Source organism: Balaenoptera physalus (assembly GCF_965194825.1).
Source record: "Balaenoptera physalus genome assembly, chromosome: 12".
Classification (NCBI taxonomy): domain Eukaryota; kingdom Metazoa; phylum Chordata; class Mammalia; order Artiodactyla; family Balaenopteridae; genus Balaenoptera; species Balaenoptera physalus.
The window spans coordinates 90,094,518-90,108,874 of record NC_138897.1 but is presented as its reverse complement, the minus strand read 5'-3'; the positions used below and the strand labels follow the sequence as shown (position 1 = coordinate 90,108,874).

General features: G+C 60.1%; 1 protein-coding gene across 8 annotated transcripts in view; it reads left to right on the top strand.

The window, feature by feature from the left end:
• The window catches only part of PITPNM2 (phosphatidylinositol transfer protein membrane associated 2), a 143,790-nt gene that overhangs the window by 121,980 nt on the left and 7,453 nt on the right, over positions 1-14,357 (top strand). For all 8 annotated transcript variants that reach the window (XR_014251998.1, XM_082418182.1, XM_082418181.1 and 5 more), the window contains 11 exons: positions 58-285; positions 2,579-2,887; positions 3,986-4,081; positions 5,942-6,046; positions 6,208-6,278; positions 9,550-9,797; positions 10,228-10,417; positions 10,556-10,675; positions 11,250-11,455; positions 11,978-12,156; positions 13,532-13,702. Coding sequence is in view for 7 of the 8 variants with exons in the window: in XM_082418182.1 (XP_082274308.1) it covers positions 58-285; positions 2,579-2,887; positions 3,986-4,081; positions 5,942-6,046; positions 6,208-6,278; positions 9,550-9,797; positions 10,228-10,417; positions 10,556-10,675; positions 11,250-11,455; positions 11,978-12,156; positions 13,532-13,702 (1,923 nt within the window). In the remaining variant the exon portion in view is untranslated. The remainder of the gene's footprint in view (positions 1-57; positions 286-2,578; positions 2,888-3,985; positions 4,082-5,941; positions 6,047-6,207; positions 6,279-9,549; positions 9,798-10,227; positions 10,418-10,555; positions 10,676-11,249; positions 11,456-11,977; positions 12,157-13,531; positions 13,703-14,357) is intronic.

Genomic DNA, 14,357 nt, shown 5'->3' with positions numbered 1-14,357 from the left:
GGGAGGAGTGGGGTGGAGGTTGGGGCAGAAGTGGTCACTCATGGGGTCTCCCTGTAGATTTCATCGACATCGTCAAGGACCCCGTGCCCCCCAACGAGTATAAGACGGAAGAGGACCCCAAGCTGTTCTACTCCACCAAGACTCAGCGGGGGCCCCTGTCCGAGAACTGGATCGAGGAGTACAAGCAGCAGGTCTTCCCCATAATGTGCGCCTACAAGCTCTGCAAGGTGGAGTTCCGCTACTGGGGCATGCAGTCCAAGATCGAGAGGTTCATCCACGACACGGGTGAGCGCGCCCGGCCTCACCGGCTGTGTCCCCCTGTCTGCCCGCCCTCCTTCTCTACATCTGCCCGGGACTCCACGTTTCTGTCTTACTCTGGACAGGCGACCCCCAAGGCCCACATGCAGCCACCCACCTGGTTTACCTTGACCATATAAACACTTGCCGAGCACCTACAGACGACAGGCAGTGTATGCCTGCCCCAGACACTCCGGACTGGCTGGTATTTGTAACATGTGATGCCCACCCACCATGGGGGAGCAGCCCCAGGGGACTGCCCCCCTGCTGCTCACAGCACCTCTCGGCACCCCAAGGCCAGACCCCAGGCTCTGCCCCGGTGCTGCCGCCCGCTTTGGGCTGGAAGTCCCAGGGGAGAGCATCTTACACATCCTCCTGTCCTACACCCACGCCCGCCTGGGCCAGAGCGGGTGCCCAGGGAACGGGACAACAGATGCCCAGGGGTTCTAGAAGGAGCTAGTGCCGACCCGGGCTCCTCCCTGCCCCCCAGTCAGGGCAGAGGTCAGTGCCCAGGGCCTGGTTTTAGCCCCGAGGCTCATGATCGAGGAGTGGTACCTGGGCAGACACCTGCTCACTCCAAGAGCAAGGGGGACTGTGTAGCCATGAGCAGAGTCACAGCACTGATGGTATACTTCACAGGTGTCACATCAGCTCTCCATGGCCCTACAGGGTGGCCACTGTCACCCCCTCCAACCCCCATTTGCAGTGGAGGAAGCCCAGGGCCAGCCCTGGGTCTGAACCCAGATCTCCCGTCCCAGCCGTCCTTGTCTGCACGTCACATCTCATCAGACGGTCTGTCCAGTGTGGGTGCTGGCTGACCCTGAGGGTGGCGTGCCTGAGGCCACGGCCCGGGGCTTGGGGGCACCCTCCTAGGAGCAGGGGTGAGAGGGAGTTTCTCCCAGGCAGGCTTTTGGGAATGAAGGGATATAGACAGGACGGCTGAGGAGGCCGAGTGGCCTGAGCGAGGCTGCAAGTGGGAATCAGGAGGTGAGCCCGGAGGAAGGGTTGCCAGAGACCAGCCTGGGAATGAGGAAGGGCTGGACCACCTGGGAAGCCGCTCAGCTTTCTCTAGGAAAGCGTGAGGAAGACTCAGTGATGACCCTTCCGGGTTTGCCCCCCTGGAGAAACTCAAATGCACGTTCTGGAATGTTCAGAGCAGCAGGATTGTAAAAGCAAAACGGACAAACAATGAAAGTGAGCCAAAGGCCCACTGGCAGGAGAGAGAATAAATAAAATGTGGTATTTCAAACAAATAAATACCATACAGCAACAAAGCGGCAACTCACCCAAAAAAGGCAAGTGGCAGAAAAATACATGCGGTATGACACATACATGTAAATGTCAACAACATGTAGGCCAACCCAACATATTGTATAGAAAAACACGGAAAGAAAAGCAAGTGATAAACACAAAATTCAGGATGGACCCTTTCAGGGCGGGAGGAAGATGCGTCTGGGAGGGCGACCGTGGGCTCCGTGTTACTGGTCACGTCTGTTCCCTCGATGGGTGGTGTGGGGGGTGGGGGGGCGGGGTGGGGGGGGAAATGCTTTATTTCTTCTTAATGTTTTTTAAGCAGCCTATTGAGGCCTGATTTTGCATCTGTTGTAAGAGAAGTTTGAGTTCCGTAAGCTTGAGTGTGTTTGCAGAGTAGTGCACACAGTTCTAGAACATTCCATGCCCCCAGAGTCTTTCACAATCACCCCCACTGTCATCCCCACCCAAGGCAGCCCCCATCTGCTTCCTGACCCTGTGGTTCTTCTATTCTTTATACCTTAAAAGTATCTTATTTTCTATATATGATATATTCCTATATATCGTACTTTATTGTATTTTATATCTTATTTTATATTGTATGTGTATATATTCTGTTTAAAAGAGAAAGGACCAACGTGCTTCGAACTTGAGGTTGACTTTCCCGTGGGAAATTCAACAAGAGAAGTGTCCTTGACTCTGAGATAGGAAACACTCAGGAAGTCCTCCTCCAGCTCCCCACAAGGCAGGAATTCCCCCTCCCCCCGCAAAACTCAGCATGGCTTCTGAGCAGACACAGTACTTTGGGAAGCCCCAGTACCCCAGTTACAGAGCCACTGGGAGCTTGTGAAGCCATCTGTGAGCCGGACCCCTCCTCTACACATGGGGAAACGGGCACGAGGGCAGTGGTTTGCTGGAGGCCACACAGTGGGTGAGGGGCAGAGCCTGTCCTGCAACATGGGGCACCTCCCAGCCTAGGAGTCCCCGGGGGGCTGTAACACGGGCGTCTCTCTCTCTCCCTCCCCGCCAGGCCTGCGGAAGGTGATGGTGAGGGCCCACCGGCAGGCCTGGTGCTGGCAGGACGAGTGGTACGGGCTGAACATGGACAACATCCGGGAGCTGGAGAAGGAGGCGCAGCTCATGCTGTCCCGCAAGATGGCCCAGTTCAATGAGGACGACAAGGGGGCCGCGGAGCTGGCCAAGGATGAGGCCACCCAGGACCAGGCCCCCAGGGAGCCCCCCCAGCCCAGCAGCAGCGGTGGGGAGCCCCTGGTGGGCAGGGGCCTGAAGAAGCAGTGGTCCACGTCCTCCAAGTCGTCCCGGTCGTCCAAGCGGGGAGGTGAGCGCACTCTGTCCCCGCGGGTGTCCCTGCCCTCTACTCGTCCACCCCGGCGACTGCCCCTGCCCGGCAGCCCCGTGCCTCTGCCGGGGAGTTCTAACTCTGAAGGTGGACTCTTGCTTTCGGACCTGCGGGCCACACCTGTAGGGACTCAGAACTAGTCACCTCCTTGCAGCCTCCGCCTCGGAGTGAAGCCCAGGGCGTTGCCCCAACCCTGGCAGGTTCCCCCAGACTCACCCACCCAGACTCACCCACACAGCCCGCCTGAGACAGGCAGGCTGGCCACGTGGGATCCCCACTCCCAACCCCTCCTGGGACCCAGCCGGCTGCAGCTCTGAGGAGCCAGGGTTCCAAGGTGGGGTGGGGGGTTCTGGGCGGGCTGCACCCAGCGCACCCAGGAGAGGCTTCTGCGCCTGAGGGAGCGGCCAGGGCGAAGGAACCTGAAAGGCTTCAGATACTCAGAAAGGCCTTTCTCTGGAACTTACTTGAAAGTGCGGTGGTTATTGGGGAAACTCGGGGTATTTTGTATAAAACGCCAGGAGTCCCCCGCCTCCCGCAAATCCAGCTTTTCCCACACCAGGCTTGTGCTGTGCTGAAGGGATCCATGGAAACACACGCATCGATACCTTTAATCTCACTTCCTGCCCCTGCCGGGCATCCCTGTCTGTCGGCCCCGCAGTGGCAGAGTTGAACGGGCTCGCTCCTGGAGATTCCCTGGCGGTCCACTGCCAGGGCCCGGGTTCAATCCCTGGTCGGGGAACTAAGATCCCACATGCCACGCAGTGGTGCGGCAAAAAAAGGGAGGGGGCCTCGCTCCTGAGCAGATCAGGTCAAGGGCACAGGAGCAGACCCAAGCCTGGGTGACTGCACGTCCTGGCCTCATACCTGATACCCTCCCCCATCCACGTCCTCCCGGGACAGGACTGCATTGTGCCAGGTGGGCTGGGAGATGAGTCAGAGCCGCCCCGCCCTCATTTCTCCATTTCATCCCCTTCTGAGCCCTCCTGGCCCTACTCCAGCATCATCGCACCTGCCTGCCTCTGCCCGCTCATCCCAGCGCTGCTGGGTGGTCGGTCAGTCTGGGGTTTTGCCTTCCAGCGAGTCCTTCCCGCCACAGCATCTCGGAGTGGAGGATGCAGAGTATCGCCCGGGACTCAGACGAGAGCTCGGATGATGAGTTCTTTGATGCTCACGGTAGGCGGGCACCCTGGAGCACACGGGCCTTCTCAAGAGGGGGAGGGGAGGGGTCTGAAAGAGCTGCAGGGGATGCAAGTCAAGGTGGGGATTACCTGTGAAAAGTTCTGGGTGAACAGCAGCACGTGGGGGCAGGGGCAGGATGAGATGAAGTCACCAGGAGTCTGGGGTCTCACACTCACCCTAACCTGGTATCAGAATGTGCACGGGGTCTGGCAGGTGGGGACTGTTCTCTCGAACCCCCCAAAATGGATTTACAATCAGACGGTGACATTTTTTCCATATGTGAATTTAATTCCCGAAGGGAATTCCCTGGCGGTCCAGGGATTAGGACTCGGTGCTTTCACTGCCGTGGCCCGGGTTCAATGCCTGGTCAGGGAAATAAGATCCCGCAAGCCATGCGACGTGGCCAAAATAATAATAATAATAATAATTCCCTAAGAAGCTTTACAAAAGCATAACTTCTTGTAATCTTCTAATTTTTGTAATTACTGTCTTTTCATGATTAAATTAACACACGTCTAATGTAGAAACCTTAGAAAATACAAACAAGTAGAAAATACATGAAGTGCCCATTTTCCCACGAATCCCAGAATAAGCACAGCAAGCAAACAGCCGGATAAATCACCCACCTGTGCTGGGAAGATGCACATACCAAATATCCTTGCTTCGTACCTTTGCCTTTCCTCTTGAGGAAGTAAGAGGGGCCGGCAGGCAGGTAAAGGGAGACAGGTTTGCAGTTTATAAGGCAGAACAGACTCAGAAAGGGACAGGGACGTGCCCACAGGCACACAGCAGGGCGGAGGCAGGTATGGCCCTGGGGTGGGGACCTGGAACGGGAGGCAGGTGGTTCCTGAGCCGGCCTCTGCACCTGGGGCCTCCCTGAGGGTAGAGAGGGTGTTTGGGACATCCCATACTCCCACTCCCCTCCAGCCAGGCCAAGAGGCTGAGCCCCTCCTGGCTCTGTGTCCCTGATATGAGGAAAAGACACATCTAATGTAGAAACTTCAGAAAAAGCTGGAAAAGAGAAGAGACGGCAGAGCAGGAGATGCCAGAGCCGCAGTGTCCTGGGGAAACTGTCCCAGTGACCCAGAGGAGGGACCAGCCATGCCAGAGTCCAGACAGCTGCTTCCTACCCAGCAGTCATGGGTGGAAGTTCTCAGAAAAGCAGAAAAAAAGAGTCATGGATGGAACTGTTCATAGCAGCACTTCTCACTAAGCTGTAGTTTTGTGGACATTGAAAAGTCAGGAACATCATGGAGAAACAAGATGTGGTCCATCCATACGATGCAATACGACTCGGGCATGAAAAGGGATGAGGCACTGACACGTGGTTGAAACTTAGAAACACCATGGGAAGTAGAAGAAGCCAGACACAAAAGACCACATACCGTATGATCCCATGTATGGGAAATGTCCCGAACAGGCAAATCCATAAGGACAGAAAGTCAACCGGTGGTTGCCAGGGTCTGGGAGAGGCGGGGGAGGAGGCATGACTGCTAATGGGGACAGGTTTCCATCGGGGGAGATGGAGAAGTTCTGGAACCAGATAGAGCTCATGGTTGCACAGCATTGTGAATGGACTAAATGCTACTTGAAAATGGTTAAAATGGTGAATTTTATGTTAAGTGAAAGTTAACCACAATTTTTTGAAAAACATCAGGCAGAAGCCCCGTGGGTATGTGGCCATGTGTCCGTTCTGTTAAGGAAGGGAGAGCATAGAACCAAGTGGGGAGGGCCACACGGGCCAGAGAAGCATGGGAGCCCCCAGAGCGGCCACTCTTAGGCCTCCCAGCGCCCCCCCTCCCCTGACTCCCTGCCCTTGATCGGGGTGCTGGAGCCCCTCTCTCTCCTCCCCAGAGGACCTGTCCGATTCAGAGGAAATGTTCCCCAAGGACATCACCAAGTGGAACTCCAATGACCTCATGGACAAAATCGAAAGCCCTGAGCCAGAGGACACACAGGGTAACCAGCGGGGGGGCTGCAGGTTACAGCCTCCTAAGGAGGCGCACCCAAGCACCCAGGAGGGTTGGGGGGACACCTCGGGCCCTGCTTGTCATGGTCACAGCCTCTGTCCGCTGGGCCTGCCCCTTCGCTCACACCCGCCCACCGCTTCTGTGTTGCAGACGGTCTGTACCGCCAGAGCGCCCCCGAGTTCAGGGTGGCCTCCAGTGTGGAGCAGCTGAACATCATCGAGGTGGGTGCCGAGGTGGAGGGGCCAGGGCTGCAGCGGGGAGGGCAGGGCGTAAAGGGCCAGTCCCGCGGGGGAGACCACAGAGGCAGAACTTGGCTCCCACAGCATCATGTCCACACTGGCCTGGGCACCACTAGAGAGAGGCCTGGGGCCCACCCCCTCTGATGTCCCGGAGAACCAGTAGGGACTGCAGACAGCTCCCTCGAGGAAGGCCTTGACCCCGCTCCACCTTTGGAAAGCAAAATGAGAAACTTGTAAATTCCAGATCAAAAATAAGATCTTCACCTTGTGCTCAGCTTGTCTGAAGTCCCTGAAGGAAAAAAGATAGAAGGGGAGGAAGCGAAAGTCATCTAGGCAGAAGTGATGTGGCCGGCTGTGGCCGCCCCGCCAGGGGTGGGAAAAGCTCTCAGTGTCCAATAAAGCTGTCTTGGTAGAGCGCTTATGTCCGCTTCGGGGGTTCTTTGCATGGAGCTCACGCCCCTTCTCCTCCTCCACCTGTGGGCGGTCAGAGCTGTTTGCACTGGGGCAGGAGCCGGGGCGGAGTGGGGCTATCACACGCTGCGGTCACCTCACTGCTCTGGCCTCTAGCTGCCCAAGGTGGAGACGGCACCTCTGGGGACTCAGGACCCGTGGGGAGTTTGGACCGGGGAGGGGGTGCATCCACACCGCCCTCCTCCTCTTGGGGTTCTCTTTGAGGTCTGAGGTCGAAGCGGGCTTTTCTAGAAGGGTAACTGGGACGAGAGGAATTGATTCCCAATTGCCGGTTAATGGCAATAAAGCAAACGGAGCCCCCTCCTTGCCTTCGGCGCACACAGCTCTGATGGCCCCCCAGGAGGGGCAGAAGGGGCCTCGGGCTCTGGATCTTCCTGGGGATGTGCATTTGGACCCAGCACTGGTTCTGGGACACCGCCATCCAGAGTCAGATCCCTTTGCTGGCAACGGTCCCCAAACCGGAGGCTCTTCTCCCAGGCTCGAGGAAGGAGGACGGCTTTACCTAGTCACTGGTGGGGACCCCTGGCTCTCCAGAGCTGGCTCCCAGGCCCCACCTCCCAGTGGCTCTGTTCCCACTGGGGTTCGAGTCTCAGGCAGGGTGTGCCCCTGTAGAAAGCAGTTTGAATGGGAGGAAAGCTGTGTCTCGGACCGGCCTCCTGGGTCCCTGAAGAGTCCCCAGCCTCCAGCACTGGGTCCCAGCAGCCAGGCACAGGCAGGATTCTCTCAGCCCCGCACTGCCCAGCCCTGCCCTGCGCGTCCCAGGTGACTAGGGGCCGTGTCTGGGTGACAGGGAGGGTGCTGTGGGACGTGCCTTCCACGAGCCTCTCGCCTAGCTGTGTTGATCAGTCTTTGGGACCATCTGGTGCTTCTGTCCTGGCCTGTGGTCTGGGCAGCCAGTGACCCCACCCTGCCTTGGGCCGTGAGTTCATTCCTGCCCAGGCCCTGTGGCCCACGACCGGCCGATGACCAGCCCCCTCTTGGGGACTGAGGCAGCCCAGCCTTGCCCCCACCCCAGGCCCGGTACCACCCACCAGCCTTCCTCCCGCCCAAAGCCCTCTGCTGCTCAGAGGCTTCCAGCCCAGCCCGACCCGTTCCTGGTGGCCTCGCCAGTCCCTGGGTTCGTGCCCACACTGCCCAGCCCGCTCTTGGGCTCTGTATTGACACTTGGGTCCTGCTGCTGCCCCACCTCCTGCCATCCGGTGGCCCAGTTCAGGGCCAGCTGATCCCCCATGGACCCTCCAGATGGCTCCAGCCCCTTGTTCTGCTCCTGAGTTCCTTAGGGACAGGCCCCTCTCTTCAGCTCCCTTCCCCGCCCCCCTCAGCCCCTAACATAATATGGGAAAAGCAAGTACTCACCTGTGGCTCTCTTGGGCCCTGGACCTGGCCTCCCACACCAGAAGCCAGAGATGGGGAGAGGCCCCTGGGGATGGGGCTACAGCCTGGGGTAGCAGAAGAGCACTGAGCTGGTGGCAGGAGCTCTGGGTTCCGGTCCAGCTTGGTACTGACGTGCTGTGTGATATTAGACAAGTCCCTTGGCCTCTCTGGGCCACCTCGTCTCTAGATAGAACAGTTCCATTCCCATGGTGGATGTGTGCAAGTCTCACTTGGACTTCATAAGCAGGGCTGACCAGCAAGAAGTGGGGGCATGACTCCTCACAAATGAGGGGGGGTCAGATAGACACACCTGCGTTGCCCTCCCCACTCTAAGATGCTGGGGTTCTGCCACCTCTGGGACATCTCTGCTCTTGAGGACCTTGGTCTTAGAGTCTGGGAATGGCAGGGCCTGGGGGCCATGGGCCTGGGGCAGCGGGCGAGGGCCCATGTAGATGGAGGGAGAGCTCAGAGCTGCTGGCTGAGCGGCCAAGCTGAATCTGAATCCCTAACCCCCGCCGCCCCTCTTTTTCTTTTTTTTTTCTTTAATTGCTTGCCTCAGAATTTTTTTGTTTTGGTTTGGTTTGTTTTGTTTTTTGGCTGCATTGGGTCTTCGGTGCGGTGCACAGGCTTCTCTCTAGTTGTGGCGCGGGCTTAGTTGCCCCACAGCATGTGGGATCTTAGTTCCCCAACCAGGGATTGAACCTGTATCCCCTGCATTGGAAGGCGGATTCTCAACCACTGGACCGCCAGGGAAGTCCCCCCCAGCCCCTCTTAAGAGAGCCTGTGAGGGCTTCCCTGGTGGCGCAGTGGTTAAGAATCCACCTGCCAATGCAGGGGACACGGGTTCGAGCCCTGGTCCGGGAAGATCCCACATGCCGCAGAGCAACGAAGCCTGCGTGCGTAGCCCCTGCTCACGGCAACCAGAGAAAAGCCTGCACACAGCAACGAAGACCCAGCGCGGCCAAAAATGAATAAATAAAATAAATTTAAAAAAAAAGAGAGCCTGTGACAGACCGACGTCTGGACACAGACACACGGAGGGCAAGCAGGCCCCAAAGGCCCGCACGGGGCTGAGCCTCTGCCTGCCCCCCAAAGCTGGAAGCCCAGAAGCCCCTGCCTGGGCCCGCAGATGGGAGGTGGAGTTGTGCTTTGGAAGGAAGAGACCCTCTCCCTCCGTGTCCTCTGTGCCCCAGTCAGGCCGGCAGGGAGCAGGGCTGAACACAGAGGGGAGGGAAAAAGCATCTGGGCCTCCCCGGGGGAGGGGCACCAGGCCCCGGAGCAGAGGAACTGAGATGGGGTCTCAGAGGGAGTGACTGGGACGCCACAAGCGTCCCCCCAGCAGGACAGAAGCTTCGGCCAGAAGCCGAGTCCCCAGGGAGTTCACCCCCCCCCCCCCCCACCCGCACAGGACGAGGTCAGCCCGCCGCTGGCCGTGCCGCCCTCCAAGATCCACGTGCTGCTGCTGCTGCTGCACGGAGGCACCATCCTGGACACGGGCGCCGGGGACCCCGGCTCCAAGCAGGGCGACACCAACACCATCGCCACCGTGTTCGACACCGTCATGCGCGTGCACTACCCCAGCGCCCTGGGCCACCTGGCCATCCGCCTGGTGCCCTGCCCGCCCATCTGCTCCGCTGCCTTCGCCCTCGTCTCCGAGTGAGTGCCCAGGCTCGCTGCCACCTGCCCCTCCCCTGACCCTGAGGGTCAGGAGACACCCCCTCCCCCCGCAGTACTGGGACCACAGTGCCGACATCCAAACCCGCCGTCTAGCCTATTCTGCCGGGAGGCGGCAAAACCTAGGCAGATGGCTGAGCCTAGAGTCCTGGAGGGGCCGGGGCCCAGAGCTGAGCCTCAGTTTCTGCATCTGTAATGTGGGGATGCTGACCTGCCTCTGACATACCGGCCTTACTCCCCGGCCCTGTTCCCCATGCCTGGCCTGGAAGCATCCCCACGAGGTTTGCCAAGTCAGGGCTGAGGCTCTCAGGGTGTCAGGCAGCTCCTGCTCTGATGCTCGGGTCAGGGAAGGGGGGCCCACTGGGCTGAGCTGAGGCCACCTGCTCTCCCCTGACCGGTCTCCCGCCCCCAGCCTCAGCCCCTACAGCCACGACGAAGGCTGTCTGTCCAGCAGCCAGGACCACGTCCCCTTGGCCGCCCTGCCCCTGCTGGCAACCTCCTCGCCCCACTACCAGGAGGCCGTTGCCACAGTGATTCAGCGGGCCAACCTCGCCTACGGGGACTTCATCAAGTCCCAGGAGGGCGTGACCTTCAACGGGCAGGTGAGTTGTGGGGTGGGGGAAGGGAAGACAGAAACCCTGCAGGGTGGGCTGGCCTGGTCCTCCAGGCCAGGGCTCTCCCCAGCCAGCCCTCCAGCAAGCAGGGTGGGCTCTCAGGCCCCTGAGCCTCTCCCCCTCCAGGTCTGCCTGATCGGGGACTGCGTCGGGGGCATCCTGGCGTACGATGCCTTATGCTGCAGCAACCAGACGGCGTCTGAGAGTCAGAGCAGCAGCCGCCGGGGCAGTGTGGCCAGTGTGCAGGTACTAGCTTCCCGCAGCCCCCGGAGCAGGGGACCTCCAGGATGGGGACTGTCACCCTCTGGCTCCGAACATCCCAGAGGCCTGCAGAAAAAGGGAAGGGCAGAGGCTGCTAATGCAGGTGCCCAAAGGCAGGGGGTGGGTGCCTGGGACAGGTGAAGAGCTGCGCCGCGGCTCAACCTAGGAGCACGGCAGCTTCAGCAGGCGTTGAAGCAGGGTCTGCACCGTGGGGAGCAGGCTCTGGTCCTGGGGGGTGGATCCTCTGAGCTGCCCAGTAGGAGAGAGGACCCAAGGTCCCTCTGCTGCAGAGCAGCAAATGGCCTGGCAGGCCGGGCGAGGCAGCGGGATCCGTGGGAGATGAGCAAGGCCCACATGGGCAGGCCAGGCCAGGCGTGAAGGCTGGGGGGGACCGTGGGGCACAGAGGCACAGGGCTTTTCCCTCCCTGGCTTGGGTGAGAGGCCGCTGAGCAGTGGCCAGTGGGCCTGGAGTCAGGGGGGCAGACGCGGCTTCCAGGACACTGAAGAGGGGGCCAGGCCAGTGGCCACCGGGCAGTGAGCCCGCATGGGCCCGTTGCAGGACACTGACCTGCTGTCCCCGGGCACGACGGTCAATGCGGCACACGGCGGCAACCTGGAGAGCAGCCGGCACCTGAGCCGCAGCAACATCGACATCCCCCGAAGCAGCGGCGCTGAAGACCCCAGACAGCAGCTGCCCCGCAAGAGGAGTGACTCGTCCACCTACGAGCTGGACACCATCCAGCAGCACCGGGCCTTTCTGTCCAGGTGGGTAGCGGGGCCCCCCGCCAGGGGAGGGGGGGCTCTGAGGGACGGCTCAGAAGGGAGGACATGGGCCAGGTCGTGCCGACGGCCAACGTGAGGGTGCTGGAGGCCCCCCGGCCCTTGTCCTGGCATCCCCAGACTGGGCCACGGCTCTTCAGCCACGAGAAGGCGCTTGTTGGGTACGGCTGTGGTCTTGGACACACGCCTTGGGCCATCTTGAGTCAGAGGGAACAGATTGACCAGGGCTGGAAGTGGGGATGGCAGAATCGGGGGGCAGAACTGACCAGGGGCGGCGTGATCCCGGTCAGGGCTGTCCCAGAGGCAGTGGGCTCCCTAGAGAGGTTGGGACCTGCTGTCACCGGAGGTGTCCCAGCAGGTGCCGGACAGCTGCACTCACAGGACCACACAGGGGCCAAGCCTCGTTTGGGCCTGATGACCCCTGAGGAGCCTCTTTCAGGAGGCTAAGGACAGGCCAGCTCCGAGAAGGGCCGTGGTGTGACCTCATTCGTCCCCCCGCGTCTGCAGCCTCCACGCCAGCGTGCTGAGGAATGAGCCCAGCTCCCGCCGCTCAAGCAGCTCCACCATGCTGGACGGCGCAGGGGCCGTGGGCAAGTTCGACTTTGAGATCGCTGACCTCTTCCTCTTCGGGTGCCCGCTGGGGCTGGTCCTGGCCTTGAGGAAGACCGTCATCCCCTCCCTGGATGGTGAGAGTCTCTGCAGGGGAGGAGTGAGGCGGGGGTGGGGGGCGGGCATGAGCTGGGCAGAAGGTCTCAGTGGACCCCTGTCATGAGGCCATGGCCACATCCCAGGCCCCTTCCTCCTCTTTTCTGCACCCCCCACCAAGGGCCCATTGCTCTCCTTTGCTCCAGCTTCAGCAGCTCAGTCTCTGGCCCCATTTCCCAACACGCTGTTTCGTTTAATCTCCAAGGCACCTCTGGGAGCTGAGGTCCAGAGATAGAAGGGGCTGCCCCAGGATCAGATGGGGCCAGACCCAGTCTCCCAGGCCCAAGGTCTTCCCATAAGGAAGAGATGTGAAGCCAGCCACCCCCAAAGTCTCCTCGATCGGGTGGCCTCCCAGCCCCGGAGGGACCACAGCCACGCCGCTCCAGGTTCCTCCTCATGGCTACACACACAGGGAGGCGGAACCTCTGGGCTAAGCGGCCGTCAGAGCAGCGGTCCCTGCCCAGTGACCCCGGGATCAACGAGTGCGGTCCAGGGAGACCTGCCATCCTACAAGAGCTGTGCAGCGGCCCCAGAGGGAAACTGAGGCTCAGAGAGGCAGGCGTAGACACTTGCCCAAGAGCAAGTAAACAGTGGCTTCGGTATGAGTGCACAGACTCAGAGACACTGATGTTAGGGCAACGTCATCTGTAATGGTGAAAAACCAGAACCAACCTAAACGGGATGCGGGCTGGTTAAATCAATTGCGGCACAGCCAGACAATGGAATACCCCGCCGCAGTTAAAAAGAATGGGGCGGAACTAGAGTGCTGATACGAAAGACTCCCACTTATTGTGTTAAATGAAAAAAAAGCATAGATTATGTTCAAAAAGCATAGATTATGTTCCTATTTGTATGTATTTTTTAAAGTGAGATATATGTTACTGATAGTTTATAATGACATTCACGTGATCTTCCCATCAACTATGAGATGTTCGAAAGCACAGCCCCATCGCACAGCCTAGAGACATTTCTAATCGCGGAGGACGGCTCCACCCGGCTCGGGCCGCGCATGCGCGTGAGGCTCCCAAAAGTTGCAGGTGGGGCGCCAGCCCCGGGGCTCTGGGGAGAAAGGGAACCCTCCGTTATATGTCTTTTATCATATATAGTTCTGTACTTAAAAAGAAATTTTTTTAACCACCGTCATTATAACTTTTTCAATTAAAACAAATTTGGTTAATAAAGGGACAGTGGCCCAAACAGAATCCCAAAATTGATAGAGACACAGTTTCGGGTTTCTCTGTATCCCCAACCCCGTCCCGTCGCACTCCACCCAGTCCCAACCTGCTGTAGGCCCCGCCTCCTGAGGGCGGAGCTAGCTCCAGGCTCTGCGACTCGCCCCCCCTCTCCAACCTCCAGTTTTCCAGCTGCGGCCCGCCTGCCAGCAAGTCTACAACCTGTTCCACCCCGCCGACCCGTCGGCCTCGCGCCTGGAGCCGCTGCTGGAGCGGCGATTCCACGCCCTGCCGCCTCTCAGCATCCCCCGCTACCAGCGCTACCCGCTGGGGGACGGCTGCTCGACGCTGCTGGGTGAGAGCCCCATGGGCCCCCGGCCCTGGGGGAGGGTGGGACTTGTCCCCTCTCCTTGGGTGCCCCAGGCCGGGGCTGGCCCTGCCGTGCGGGGAGGGGCGGCCTGCACTGAACACCTTGGAAGCGGGACACCTGGTGTAGGTGCGGATGCATGAGCCCCACCCACCCCAGGGAGGTAGGAGGGAGACCGCCTCACAGGCCAGGGCCTCCCCCCCCACCCCGCCCAACACACACACACACAGCTGGGCACCTCGCTCCCCTCCCCACCGCCCCGCCAAGGCAGAGCTGAGGACCTGAGGGCCCCTGGCTGAGTCCCGGGCATTGTCCTGCCCTGTGAAGGGAGCCCCACGGCAGGCAGCTCCGGAGCCTCCAGGTCACCTAGCCTGAAGCTGGGGTGCAGGAGCATGAGAGAGGGTTGCCCGTGGCCCACTCTCGCCCCCCAGGAAGGGCCCGTCCCACCTGCCCCCGTGTCCCAGTCCTGTCATGTCCTGGCTCTTGAGGAGCGGCACGTGTCTGTGTCATGTGCACACAAGTGTCTGTTCTTGTGTCCCCTCTTCTCTCCCCATATACCGCCAGTCCAGACCGTGCAGAGAAACCCCCAGCTGGTCCTGGAGGGCGGCCCCCTGGTCCCCCTCCCTCACAGGGATGGCTTCCT